This window comes from Brachyistius frenatus, unplaced genomic scaffold (assembly GCF_029030835.1).
Source record: "Brachyistius frenatus isolate BFR_SWC_R1_liver_20210118 unplaced genomic scaffold, ASM2903083v1 Contig_18, whole genome shotgun sequence".
In the NCBI taxonomy this organism is placed as follows: Eukaryota; Metazoa; Chordata; class Actinopteri; family Embiotocidae; genus Brachyistius; species Brachyistius frenatus.
The window spans coordinates 2,632,501-2,645,618 of NW_027210617.1; the positions used below are offsets into that span (position 1 = coordinate 2,632,501).

The following is a 13,118-nucleotide window of genomic DNA, read 5'->3' on the forward strand; positions in this document are numbered from 1 at the left end:
ATGCAGAGTCATGTGTAGAATTGTTTACAGGGGTGTACTGGGAAATAAATCCAGCCCTGGACTTTTCCACTGGGACCGGACTACCATTCTCATGCTCTCACGTGCATCCTGAGTGACAGGCACACAGAGAGGGCTGGTAAATACTTAATGGATTTGTCAACGGTCCACTGGCACACGTGGATTTGTGTCGGTATTCCCAATGGCCAGTCAACCACTGATGTTTTGTTGCAATTAAAGTTTACTAACATTTACCAGATTTGAAGCATACTGTATGACATTTAGAAGTTCAACTGTCCTATCTTGCAATGTTAAGGAAAGTAAAACGTAATTTGTGGATCTGGCCTGGTATTCGGATCCACTCTAGAGTCAAATGTTTTTTTATTGACCTATGCTACAGTTTTAGCTTTTCCACAATCCTGCTGACTTTCTTCTGGTAATGCAGTCTATGGTTGGGCAGGTGATATGGATTGCAGATCTGTTGAAGGCCAGAGTTAGCACTGCGACACAGATCAAAGACAGTGAAAGAATATAACGTGCTTATTGGACAGGAATTCACCACCAGTTGGACAGAAAGGAACTTGTGACTGCAACTAACTCTGTGATAGAAAAACTCCTTAAAATCTTTCAGCCTCAATTTTGGGCATTTAAAAGTGCCCTGATTCATTTTGTGTTTCCTGAAGTCTATTAAAAGTGTTGAGTGAAGTTCATTCACCATAAAACATTTGCAAAGCCACTTTTACAAATACATTACAGTGTGCACTGTTTATTTCCTTGTTTGTTAGCTAGCGGTCTTCTTCACTGACTTTATAGGTGCATTGCTACATCTGATGACATGATGACTGCTGATCAGTGGAAAAAATGAAACCTATTGCACATCTAAATAAAGTAATTATAGATCATGTGCACATTACAAATAAAAGAAAGATCCATCTGCTGTAAAGTGCTGAAAAAACCTCCACGGTGTACGTTCAAAGGTGAGGGGTCAGGAGGAAAGACAACACGTGTAATGTGTTCATATGTTTTTATGTGAATGCAGCATAAAAAATTTAAATCTTATCCATACTTGAAGATATACGGTTGAGTGCCAGTGTGTATGTGCTTGTGTGTCTGTTGTGTGAGAGTTTCTGGAAAGCTGATAAGGCTCTCCTGTGAAAAAAAACAGTGCCCGGTCTTCATGGGAAATCAATTTGTCCTGCTTTCTACGTGGCCGGCCTTTATAAGCTTCACTTCCTCCTACAGCTGTCAGCCAGTGTATACACAGTCATTGCCTCCATCCATCCTGCACAACACGCACACACGCACGCACGCACACACACACACACACACGCACACACACACACACACACACACGGGGGGGCGCACACACACTCATACATATGCACGCTGAGACAAATCAAACACAGATCAGCCGCATGCATATTCATTGACTGTACTTGACTCTCCTGCTGACAAGTAAATTACAAAGAGGAGCAGAAAAGATGAGATAACTCAAGTTGGTAGTAAGTGTGTGGTTGTGTGTGCTGGAGAGAGAGACAGAGTGAAAAAGAGAGGTGAGTCCTGGCAACATGGCCAGCAGCTCATTAATCTGCAGGTGTGTTTATACCAAAAAGATACTGAATGCTGCACTCACACTCTCTCTCACACACACACACACACACACACACACACACACACACACACACACACACACACACACACACACACACACACACACACACACACACACACACACACACACACACACTACGAGCCCTGTAGCTGATTCTCATTCAACTCCACAGTGAGTGTGTCCTTTGTTTCTCATTGTCCTGAAGAGTTTGGAGAGGAAGGAATGTTTATGCTCATTGAACACTAGGAAATGATGGCATCCACTGATCTCTTATCTTGTGTGAACAGAGTTTAACTACACTCTGCTGCACACCTGAGGTTGTATCAGCAACTTTCCATTTTATATTTTTGTATTAATGCCTGTTTTTTTTTGCATGCGTCTGATGGCTGTACCACTGCCTGGGTCAGCTGCAAGCCCAGCAGCTCCAATCAGCACTATAGGCTTTTTTTTGTGGCACGCTTGATGGTGTTGGGCTAGCGTGGTGATGGGAGTGGGGATGGGGGTACAGCCAATCATAATGCTGATTGAGGAATTCAGTGGCGTGGAGGAACTAATGAGGCATTGGGGTACAGGCTGAGCCAGCCAATCATAAGCCCTTTTAAGAGATCCTCAGCTGTCGACAAACTGTGACAAACTGCTGGTCATCAATCACACAAAAGAAACATACTCTGCCATTTGCACACTCGCTGTCACATCCAGCCTCGTGCGTGGTTCATCCGAGTCCCTGTGCTCAGGTAATTTTTGGTATACCAGTGTCACACTACAGTAGGTGCTCTGGAGAACCGGATTATTTCACCAAGAAGGAACTTTAGATAACCGCAAAATGTTCTCATTCTTTGATGTCCTATCATTGATGTTTTTTAGCCAAAAGCCAAACAGAGACAGATTCTGGTAACAATTTTAAGTAAAAAAACAGGATGTCAAGCATTCAACCCAGGTGTGTTTTCTGTGCTGTTGTACTGTATGTGAGCAATCAACGTGCTCATCATTACATGAATCACCATCTTCCTTGACCCTGTGGTCAGCGATGGAAGTAACACTGCAGGAAAACTGGAAGCCAAGAAACAGCAGTCAAAACTTCACAACATATGAACCTAACCTTTGCAACTCAGAGGATTTGGAGCCAAACACATAAAACCATTCCATCATTAATGAAGGAATGAATGGGATGTCCTGAGGGGAGCAGCATGGCAGCACTGGCTCTTTCCATCTGTCTTCCTCTTCGAACCTTTACAACTCACTGAGAATCTAGCAATCTGCAGATTTCTCTCTTTCTAGAATCTATCTTATACTTTTGGTTGCAACTCTTTGCTTTACTGCATACAATAACTGTAACTCCAAGCATGCCAATTTCAGTTTCTTCCTCAGTTTACCCCACAGTATCTGATTCTTAATGATCGGCTGACAAATACCTCCACCACCTCTGTCTATCTTCAATAAAACATCCGCTATACTCGTCCACAACCTGGCCTGCCCACTTTCTCCCCCTCGTCTCTGATCTCATCGCTCAGATCTGTCGGTACTTTGGTGAGCTGTGCATGGACCACTGATATTAATAGGCTTGACCTCATGAATCTTTCAGGTTCAATAATATGGCTGCTGTGGGAGGAGCTGGTCCCAGAGGATGAATTAGTTAATACTAAAACCCAGCGGGGGTGTTTCTCATGGCCTCTTTAAACACGAGTTATGCATTAGCTCTTCATATAGTCTTGGGTACATGTTGTTTTTTCTAAAAGACAGACCCAAACAAGTGTGTGTGTGTGTGTGTGTGTGTGTGTGTGTGTGTGTGTGTGTGTGTGTGTGTGTGTGTGTGTGTGTGTGTGTGTGTGTGTGTGTGTGTGTGTGTGTGTGTGTGTGTGTGTGTGTGTGAGGTCAGATCTGTGTGAGGGGAAAAAAGGAAGTAAAAATGGGAATACATTTGTTTGCGCACGCCCTTGTGAGCATATATGCCAATTTGAGTATGCAGGTGAGTGAGCGTGTGAGCTTGAATAAGTCTCATTTTATGCATGAGTACAGAGACATTTCTGTATGAATATTTGTATTGGCCTTTGACAGGAAAATACTGAGCAAGAAAGAGATGGAATCATGAAGCCAGAGAGTGAGAGAGAAGAATGGGGGTGTGGGGAGGTTGCTGGAGAGTGAGGAAGTGTGACCTGACAATGAAATGTATTATTTTGGAGAGAAACTGGGGTGGTTCTCAGGCTTGTTTTCACCTCAATCTCTGCTCTGCAGAGCAATTTAAATACAGCCTTATACTGTACTGCCGGTCTTGTCAAAGACCCTTGAAGGGATCAAGAGATGACGAGAGGAAGGCAGAGAGATGATGGACCAAGTAGGAAAGAGGAGAGAAAAATGAGGAAAATAATGAGAAGAAGGAGGACATAGAACATTTTTGAGAAATTTGAAAAGGAGGATAAAATTTAAAAAGGAAAGCTGGAGCGAAAACAAAGAGATTAGGGGGGGTGAAAGAGTGGCAACAGGGCTGAAGATATGAAGATGCAGTCAGAGAAATAAATGCAGGGAAAAGAAAAGAAAAAAAAAAGTACAGAGCAGGCAAGGGAGAGCGAAAGGAAGCGAGCGAGTTAACTCAGATCTAATCACCATGATTGGAAGTGAGGCCAGTGCATGTGAGGACGTGTAAAATTTGAAAAAAAAAAAAGAAAAGAAAAGGTGTGCTTCTTGTGAAGCAGAAAACCAAATTGAGGACATTGCTATGTGCCCAGATACAGGAGGAGATGTTGCTATTCAATTTATTTTGCTGAAATTGACCCAGGAGTTTTTCAAACCACCTGTGAATCTAACTGAATGTTGCTGTAGTTTGTTAGATAGTGAGGGGGGCCGTGTAGATGTGCACATGTGGCAGTGACTGTTTGCTTGAGGAGTTGTTGGAGAGCAGAGGAGAGAAAAAACACCTATGACTGTGTCACTTTGACCAAATCGTTGAGCTCTTTGAAGCAGTTCAGGTAACGTTATCTCCTCCAATTCATCTTGCAAATGATGGAGAAAATGGAGGAGGGGAATCCACTCAGGGCTGTGAGAAAGCTGGATGGAGAGGAAGCAAGACACGGGTCAAAAGACAGGATGAGAGAATAGTGTGACCACAGTAATTTCCTCCTTTTAACAGGATAATTTACCGTTTTGACCCCATAACACACACTGAATGTGAAATCCGAACTGTATGCTTCATCTGCCAGCTATTAGTTTAGACTGTGTTGTGAAGAGCTTTGAAGACAAAGGTGCATGCATGTGTTAATAATATTGTTGTTATTCGAGATGCATGCAAATGGCACACAGCCTGAAATATTTTACCAGCCAGCTCTCCTCCTCTCTCCTTACTGACTGACTGACACCGAGTGACTGATGGGCTGATTGAGGTTTCTGAAGAGCAAACAGCAGTCGACCAGAAGTAATTTCCCTAACTCCTGCTCCATTTAGAATCGCTGTGATTTGTTGACCTGTGTTCAGGGGTCAACGGAGACAGGTTAATGTGTTTCCTCCACAACAAACTACATTTGAACTGAACAGAAATAACTGCTGCTGTAAAAAACAATTGGGTTTCATTTTTAGAATACAAAAGGACAAAAAAAAAAAAAAAAAAAGACACAATAATACTGAAAAACAAAGACATTTATCAGTATTTGAAACCTTATCACGTTATTTGTGGTTAATCAAATCTAAATAACTAAAAATATTATCATTTGTCACCCTGTTATAAAAACAGAAGATTTACTTGCTCATCCTGCAGCTTTCTTCTGTATGATGTCTTCGTCAGCAGACTGGGTTTACCCAGGTGTCATTGAATTTACCACAACTCTGAGCACCTCTGACTCCTCATGTTGGATTAAAAGTTAACCTTTACAAGTCACAGCAACTAAAGAAACTAAAATTGCTGATGTGGAATGTGTGATGCAGCTGGAAGCCCCAGAAGAAGAGAGTACTGTATGTGAATGCTGATCTGAGATTGTTTTGTCAGCTGCTGTTTCCAAGGTCATGAATGAACTGTCAGTCTCGAGAACTATGTTGCTTGAAAGTGTTAGCTTGTGGTGTTTTTTCTGTCACAATGAAGGTGGAAGTGGTTCTTTTCCACAGCAGATATACTGAATTGAAATCAGGAAAAACACGTGCACAAATAAGAAAGCATGCACAAAACAACAGAAATCTCAGTGTAGATTCATGACTGAACGAGAAAAGAGAAAAGACAGAAAGACAAAATATGCATGCATGCGGTAAAGCTGCATGTGCACCTGGTTTTGTTTTATAAATCTTAATCATTGTGGAACTGGGTGCATGTGCACAAGCCTCTTTTCCTCACTTACAGTTGGTCATAAATGGATGTAAATCGTATTATGCCAAAGTGTGTACTACACTCTGTAAGTGTCATGTTTTGCCTCACCAAGGCATGAAAAGTAAGCATGTATGACCAGGGTCGAAGAAGGGCTCATGTGACAGAGGTCAAGTAGCTAAATACAAAGAATGATTAAGTCCAAGTAAGAGTCAGGTTGTGTGTGTGTGTGTGTGTGTGTGTGTGTGTGTGTGTGTGTGTGTGTGTGTGTGTGTGTGTGTGTGTGTGTGTGTGTGTGTGTGTGTGTGTGTGTGTGTGTGTGTGTGTGTGTGTGTGTGTGTACAAACACTGGACTTCCACTTGAGCGGCTGGTGTTCAAGTACATAAAAAAAAATCTAAAGTCGATGTGGATTTCTTTTAATTAACATACAGTAAGTAAGTTGCGTACCTTATGAAAAATAACCCATTTACATGATGTATGCAACATTATTATGTAAATTAACATATTATTTACAGCATTTATTATTTAACCAAACCATGATCTGTAATACACACGCCTTTTAGGAAAACAAAACCATGTGGAAACCCACGTGATTAGGGCTAGAAAAAGAAATACACAAAAACACTTTGTCGCTTCCTTCGCTACCATCTTACAGGGTCTTTGGACTCGATCACATTCCCTCCGTTGAGTGACATTCGTCACATGACCTCCGTCATGTGCCTCTGTTTACGTATGTGTTCTTCTCATGTCTAAAGGATGCCAGGCATGTCAAAGATTCACTATCCTCTCGTGGACAGGTGTGTGCATTACACCGTTTGCTGTGATACTGGGTTGGTGCACCGATAGGTATACTACATGCTCTGACGTGACTGGTTTCATAAATACTTGTTTAGCATGCGATTGATACTCATTAGACCTTGAATAAAAAGAATGGTGAAAAAGGTATTGTGTTATAAAATATAATTGTGTCACATGAGTAAAATCCCCGAATAGCACCAGAGTAGCTGTCATTCTGCACAATTACTACATATGACTGACTATTTATGCCGGCTGTACCATGAATTTAATATTTATAGCACCTCACACTGAAAAAGACTTAACAGCAGTTCACAATTGAGGGTCAAATGAAAAGGCAATTAGCAACAGGAAATCATTGCTTGAATGGCAATTTTACAGAATGCTGTGCAGCTTGCACAAAGTAATAACACAATCAATGAAACTGGCTCTAAGTCACACCTCTCAACTTATGTTTCATGCCCACTTAATTATATCAACCACAGTTGGCTCTGGAAAACATTTCAACTCTATTTTTAGTTACACCTGTGCTGGCCATAATACATTTACTGACAAAAGGTTGCTCTAACAACATTAATGCTCTGGTCTGCTCCATTCTGTTCAAGTGTGACAGTGAGACAGTATGCACAATGCCAAGGCCTTAAAACTGAAGTTCTGAAGATGCGTTTCAGATTGTGAGTATTACTTCAACTGATTGAGCTTCAGTCCATTTCCACCTACACAAAACCGGTTCGGTTGTATTTTGTGAACTTCGAACCATTTCGCGTGTTTACACCCCTGAAAAAATATTTGGAACCTAAAAAGTTGGTGCCCGTTAGAAATCACAAAATAATATGCTCTGAACCATGAACTGTGACAAAGACAGACATTTTACATACAATTCTTCTCTCACATACTCCTCTATGTCTGGGTAATAATCATAAATGGCTCATGTACTTGTGTGGATTGGATACTTTAAATAAGATAAAAGCTTACAGGTAAACAATACTACAAATGACAAATTAGTGGTATTACAGGCTGGTTCACTGGGCGTGGAGAACTTCAGAAGTCAAGTGAAGATGCCGCAGGGCATGTTGAGGGAAAACAGCAGGACTTTAGGTGCCTCAGGTGAGGTCTTAAAATGAGATTTTGATTAAATATATGCTATTATAGATGAATTGTAAATGACCAACTTGTAATGTAACCATAGTAAATCTATTTTGATGTTAACTTAGTTGTAAGGGGGGTCGGTTCTTGGACCATAGCCAAGAGCTTGATTTGCTCCTCAGAGCAGGCAACATGGAACTCAAACATATATCCTACTAAATCACATTTAGCTTAAGTTTATACTTGCAACTATGCACAAACATGCATGTGCTGTGTAATCACAAGAACAAGTCCACAAATATTCAGTGAGTCTCTCTTGCACCTACACACACACACACACACACACACACACACACACACACACACACACACACACACACACACACACACACACACACACACACACACACACACACACACACACACACACACACACACACACACAATCCATGCACAGACTGATGCATACATTCAGAAAAACACACAAATTTATTCCGTGCGTCCACTCATTAATGTTGATGTACACACACAGCACTCACCAGCATTATAGTTATTGACACAACACTACATGGTCCACTGAGTTGGCCTGCTGCTTGGACGAGCGGCAATTAAATAGAAAAGTATCCATCTCAGTTTCTACATTTCATATGTGGTGTTTCTTCTATTTTCAATTAAACATGGGTTTAAGTGATTTTTAAATCATCACATTCTGTTTTTATTTATATTGTTATTTACAAAGCGTCCCAACACTTTTGGAAACGGGGTTGTACTAATATGAACATCGAAGTTGTAAATTGTACCATCCTAAGGAGTTCAACAACACGAATGGAACAAGTGAGACAAGTATCAATCAAGCACAGTCTGTACATACTCAAACGGCATGTGCATACTGCACAGAACAGAGAGTCTAATAATCAGATGATTAGGCATTAATAGGCCTCCATGGTGGAGAGCCATGAATGTATGGAGGCCTAAAAGATGGTAAGCCGGTGTGTTTTTTTTTTTAATTGAAAGTGATCGTTTCCATTTTGATTTCCTGTCACCACTAAATTGCTTTTATTAGAAGAAGGATTAGAAACATTAAGATTCAGATATTTTATCTGGATATAATCTTTGTTGTAAAATTCGCCAGGGGTGCCTTTTTTCAATTTTAGTGTGTCATATCAATAAACAAATGTTCACCACAGCTGTGGGAGGAAAATAAATAGGAAAATATAATTCATCACTGTATCTCAACACATGGCCATCAACCTGACAGGCGGTGGTGGGCCTCATTAATCACTTATTCTGCTGCAGGACCCAGACTTCTACTAAATCCTGATGATCAATGGGATACTACAAACTATGGCTTATAGATTTTTAGCGAGGGTGTGACACATTCCGGCCAGGTGTCTTTTCTGGCAGCCTTGAGTTTAAATAAAGTAAGGAATACTGTTGAGGAGACCGACCTTTTTCATAGCAGATTTAGAAGGGCTGGAGTGTTATCACTGAGATGTCCACACCTTTGCTCTTTCTCTCCTACCATACCCCCATAAATATTAACTACAGACCCACAGTGAAAACACAAGCTATACATACTGCAGTTCCTCAAAATGCTTTTTCGCAAAAGAACTCCCAGTACTCCTGGAGACAGTGCCCAAGGTGTGTTTCAGATGACATCGCAACAATTTGCCTAAATAATCATTTCACATGGAGCAGAAGCAGCACAGGGGATATTGGTTTATGTGCCTCTCTGGGTTTTAATAGGACTCTGGTGGCTGTATCTAAAATAATGTATAATCAGAGGTAAAATAGAGAGTGGATCTTTGATAAGCGCTGAACCACAAACAATGAAGGAAACAGGAGCTGCACATGTGAATTGGAAGACAGTTATTTAGGGACACTTGTCAATTTCCCTCCAAAACAGCACTGTGTTATGCTGAGTAAAACTGTGGTCAAGCATTTGCTGTTATGGGCAATTAACCTTTTTGCCTTGGGCTGTAATTTATATTGAAAACGTCAGATATGCAGCTGTTTAGCAACATAATCAACATGACAACACTTCACGCTGTGAAAAACAACTGAACGCTCCTGAGAGAAAAGAGCTGGAGGAGAGACAAACGGGCGCAGAAGTAATCAGTAAATAACACATATTTTATGAATGTGCTTTTCTCCCCATTTTCAGGCTAAATGTATCATCATTTATTCCAACTGCTTATGAAAACCATTTAGTTTTATCTGCCGTAAGGACAAACCCAAACCAAATCGACTGCAGCAAATCATTACAGACCACATGTGTGTGTAATACATGCAGTTAACATGCATTTGTCACAAATTATTGATCCAGTGGCAGATTGTTGATTGATCTCCAATTTAGGCCCATTTAAAAGTTGCATAACATGTATGTTTGGGTCTAAGCATGAAAGGTTATTGATAATCTGACCCAGGTCAACATGCCTGTCTTGACCCTTGACCTCTGATCTATGACCTCTTACCATAAGTATTGACCCTTAAAACCCCAGCTCGGCCTATTGTCTTTGTATGCATGAATACGGACCACAGAGGTCAAGAAAAAAAACTAACTAAGGCCAGAGAAACCACACATTTAATAATAAGAGAACAAACCTCATACTGTATGTACTCCAAAGTCTAAAGTACAGCAAGCAGAGGTCAAAACAAACTGTGTAAAAGAAGGCAGCTGCCAAAACTAAGGCCAACCTTTTGGAAACCAATGATGTAGGACTAGAGTTTTGAATGTCCACATTATAACACAGTGTAGCTCTTGTATGTAATGTAATATCTTTCTATGATTCAACACAGTTATTGGAGTGTCCATGAGGCTGTCCTCCTCCAAAAAATGGCCCCATAGGTCTGTTGTGCAAACAGCTCTGTACATCCAACAGTTACATTTGAAAGCGTCCTCTCGCAGTCACGTAAAGAACATCAATCTCGACTCCTGTAGAAGTGATGCAGTTCAAATCACGTCCATACAGTGTGAGTGTTTCCATGTTAAAAGATGGTTGGGTGTATCCTTTGATATAATCATGAGTGTAACGTGTGTAAGCACAGTTGAACCCTGTTGGGTTCATGTTGTAAATTTCTGCAATTCTCATTTAAAGTAAGAAAGTCACTTTGATATTTTCATGTCTGTTTCTTTTTTCCTTTATTTTCCCGTCCTCCCTCATCCATAGCATTGTGCACTGCTACTACCACACTTTAATCAGCTACTCCACCCCTCACTGAGCTCAGAGCTCCTCTGTGGCCTGTATGTCCTTCCATGTCTGTCACACACAAACACACACGCAGGCACGCACACACACACGCACACGCATGCACGCACACACACACACACACACACACACACACACACACACACACACACACACACACACACACACACACACACACACACACACACACACACACACACACACACACACACACACACACACACACACCTAAATCACTGCACCACCATTTTCTGACAGCCACATTCTCCCATCACACGGCTGAATGGAAAGATGAGCTGCCGACTGCTCTCGAAGCAGAAGGTGAAAACACACTCACACAGAAATAATCGCACATATACAGTGGTTGGTACATATTGCACACCTTTAACAAACTCTGGCACAAATGGCCGGCTTGCAGCAAAGGGATATTCCCTGTTCACTTTCAATCAGGGAGCTTGATCCAAAACTACTGGACCTGACAGTAAAGCAGAGCACTGTGGTTGGATCCAGAGTCCTTCAAACACATATATAGAAAAAAAAAAACAGAGTAGCGCTGCCTTTCTCCTGATAATATTCACTGCTCAGTTTAACACATCTGCTAAATGTTATCCTGACATATGTCTGCCTCTGTTCCTCTTATGCCACAGTGACACAGCATTTGTCTGCAGCTGCTGACCTCTCAGGTCTCCCCACTCAGACCTGAGCTGGCAGTGACTCACCGATCTCGCAGCTCTCTCCAGAGAAGCCCTGAGGACAGTAGCAGCTATAGCCGTCACCTTCCTGTAGGCAGCTCCCACCGTGGAGGCAAGGGTTGGTCTGGCATGGGTTATTCTCCACTGTAAAGAGAGACAATGTTAGAGGGAGGGGAGGAAGGTTAAGTGGATTCATAATTTATTTTCTGCAGAGAAAGAGCATTGTAAAAGTAACTTGAAAGTTGACAAACTACGACAGGCAATGAGCCAGCATTATGCCCCAGTCATTATCCTCTGGCTGCTCTCTGACAGAGACAGAGGAAGAGTAGAGTGGGCAGACGGTACGTAGACCCGTCCCTGTCTCTACGACTTTCTACAAGGTGACAGATTGGCTGTTGTTGTGTCTGTCGTGCCCCTATTCATCATGACTGATAGTAAATAGGGGCACGGCAGGGGAAGGACAATGTGCTGAGTTGACCCCCTCCTGCCGTTCTCTTGCCTCACATCTCAGGTCCAACTGATGAGCCAAGGTCCTCATAAATTACCTGATCATCGCCCAGTCATGAATACTGGCGCTGCACCCTATATCTGTGGCACATTACTGTGTCGCAGAGAAGGTAATAAACACATTTTTTTGTTTCTGGGCTATAAGTCCATGCCTCTTCATGGGAAATGTTTTGGTGGATGAATGGTGGAGATAGGGCAGATTAAATCGTAATTATTGCTCTTATATTTTAGGATGGACAATGGGAGGAGGAGAATTTGACAAGGATGGTTAGAGCACATAGCGATCGTCAGGATTTTTTATTCTGTGTGCAGAGAGGGAGTGTGAGGAACTGGCTAGATTAAGTATCTTTTTTATTATCCAATCCTGATAGGATTGCAGGCCCTGACACAATCTGTCAGGCCATCTAATACACTGCATCTTCTCCATAATAACAGTCAGACTCACTTAATGATGTATGGGCACAGAGAGGCTGTGCAGAACGCAGACTGCAGCTCTGCTGAAAGTCTGGGAATACTCTCACGAGTGTCTGTGAGAGTGTGTTTATGCACATGTAGAAGTGTGGAAGCATATGTATGTGTATTTCTGGATGTTTGTGTGACCCTGACTTATTGCATGCTAGTGAGTTATAATGTGGGTACGTGTCCAATTTCCTGTGAAACAGGGTGATAGAGGCTGCTGTTGACACACTGGGCAGCAGAGATGATGGAGGAGCTGCCTTTGAAAATACATAAAAGTGATCCTCTGAATGAGAAAAACCATTAGAGACAAGCTCATTTCTTTATTCAGCAGTGGGAGAGGAAAATAGTAACACTACATGACTTGAACACATACAGTGGTTAAAGGTAAATGATGTGCTGATGGAGACGGTGAAATCTGCAGGTGATGATTAGTGTATGATGTACAAAAGGAAAAACACATGAAGGATGTTGTTTGAGT

At 41.7% G+C, this 13,118-nt stretch overlaps 1 protein-coding gene across 1 annotated transcript in view; it reads right to left on the bottom strand.

The window, feature by feature from the left end:
* ncanb (neurocan b) overlaps positions 1–13,118 on the bottom strand; it is a 144,332-nt gene that overhangs the window by 48,601 nt on the left and 82,613 nt on the right. Inside the window, exon 10 of the mRNA XM_069694842.1 lies at positions 11,702–11,818. Coding sequence (XP_069550943.1) covers positions 11,702–11,818 — 117 coding nt within the window. The remainder of the gene's footprint in view (positions 1–11,701; positions 11,819–13,118) is intronic.